At 43.0% G+C, this 1,957-nt stretch overlaps 1 protein-coding gene across 1 annotated transcript; it reads left to right on the top strand.

The window, feature by feature from the left end:
* The first annotated feature begins 277 nt into the window (after positions 1-277).
* LOC146783094 (olfactory receptor 11L1-like) lies at positions 278-1,219 on the top strand. Its single transcript, XM_085637286.1, has one exon. It carries the CDS (start codon positions 278-280, stop codon positions 1,217-1,219), a length of 942 nt encoding a protein of 313 aa, XP_085493412.1.
* Positions 1,220-1,957: the final 738 nt, after the last annotated feature.

Genomic DNA, 1,957 nt, shown 5'->3' with positions numbered 1-1,957 from the left:
TACCATGGTCCAAGGGTGCCTGCATTGGCCCAAACTTCCTAAAGGGTGACAGAGCAGGCAAAACGGCAAGAAAGCACTGTATTGATTTAAACATTGCAAATTCCTGCCCATTCCCTGTCACGCAGTGCAGCAAGGTGACGTGCTGCACTGTGCTGCATCACAAACTTATAAATGAGCCCCACTGTGTTTAGCATAATGGATAACTCCTTCAATCCCATTATTAAATCATAAATTCACTTGTGTAAAATTTTGATTCTTTCTTTCTCAGAATACTATCATGGCTCCCACAAACTGTTCAGAAAATGTAACAAGTACCAACCAATTCCTTCTTCAGGGACTTCACGTCATTCCAGAGCTGAAGCCCTTCCTCTTCCTGCTGTTCATCACAATCTACATGTTAACTGTTGCTGGTAATAGCCTCATCGTTGCCACAGTATCCAGCAGTAAACGCTTCTGCTCACCTATGTTCTTCTTTCTGGGTAATTTCTCTTTCCTGGAAGTCTGGTACCCCACAAGCACTGCTCCCAGCCTGCTCTCTGGGCTACTGGCAGACGTCAGTTTCATTTCTTTTGCCGGTTGCCTCATGCAGTTCTATTTCTTTGGTTCATTGTTGACTAGTGAGTGTTTCCTGTTGACAGTCATGGCTTATGACAGGTACACCGCCATCTGCTTACCCTTGCATTACAGCACTCTCATGCACCACTCGTTTTGTGTTAAGCTAGTTGCTAGTGCTTGGGCTGGAGGTTTTACAATATCCTTTGTTGCAGTAAACCTACTACAGAGATTACAATTCTCAAGTGAAAAAGTAATAGACCACTTTTCCTGTGAATTAGGACCTCTTCTGAAAGCAGCCTGTTCGGAAACCTCTTACATTGAAGTGTACGTTTTCATCATGTCTTTTATAATTTTATCAGTCCCTTTTCTCCTAATCATCTTGTCTTATGTTTACATCATGTCGGCCATCTTGAAAATCCCATCAGCCACTGGGAGGAGCAAAGCATTCTCCACCTGCAGCTCCCACCTCGCTGTGGTAACAACATATTTTGGCCCACTGATTGCAATCTATGCCACACCAAAAACCGAAAGCTCCCTTGACTTGAACAAAGCCTTGTCCGTCCTTTACACTGTCGCAACACCGCTGCTCAACCCTATCATATACACTCTGCGGAACAAGGAAATAAGAGAAACCTGGATAACGGTGCTGCGCAAGACACCTTAAGACACCTTAATCCAAGCAAGCTCTGCTTACAGTTGCCTTGGATATGATGCCATACTGCTGGGTATTCATTATTTATTTGTGTTTGTATTTTTAAGTAACCCTGACCTTTCAGGTGCCACCCGCATCACACATTGAATATTCTATTGCAGACCTTCCTTAACCCCTTCGCTGCCAGGCCTTTTCCCCCCCAGTGCCACGCCCTTTTTTGGCTATTTGGGGTAGTGCGCGCTGAGGCCCCTGTAACTTTTTGACCACATAAGGTATCCACGCCAAATTTGCGTCCTTTTCTTCCAACATCATGGGCATTCTAAAGGTACTCAGGGTTTGTGGATTCTCCTAGAGGGGTCACAGAAATGAGCCAAAATACAGCAAAATTTTGTTTTTTTTCGGAACAATTGGAAAAACGGGCTGCAAATGAAAGCATCTGGGTTTTTCCCTGCAAAAGTTATCAAAAAAGGGTTTGTGGGGTTGAAATCACCATTTCCCCAGCTTTTCGGGGATACCAGACTTTTGTCAGAAACCCAAAATTTTTTACACAGTTTTGGCATTTTTCTGGGACATAGCCTAATGTTGCTATTTTTTGTGCTTTTGACCTCCTTCCAGTTAATGGCAGAAATGGGTACAAAAGCAATAATGGATCCTAGAAAGCTATACATTTTCAAGAAGAACATTCTGAATTCAGCAAGAGGTCATTTGTGTAGATCCATCAAGGTTTTTTTTATAGAAACTAACAGTTAA

Source organism: Triturus cristatus, chromosome 12 (assembly GCF_964204655.1).
Source record: "Triturus cristatus chromosome 12, aTriCri1.1, whole genome shotgun sequence".
Lineage (NCBI taxonomy): Eukaryota > Metazoa > Chordata > Amphibia > Caudata > Salamandridae > Triturus > Triturus cristatus.
Note: the sequence above shows the minus strand (reverse complement) of the source record. Positions and strands in the feature narration are given on the sequence as shown.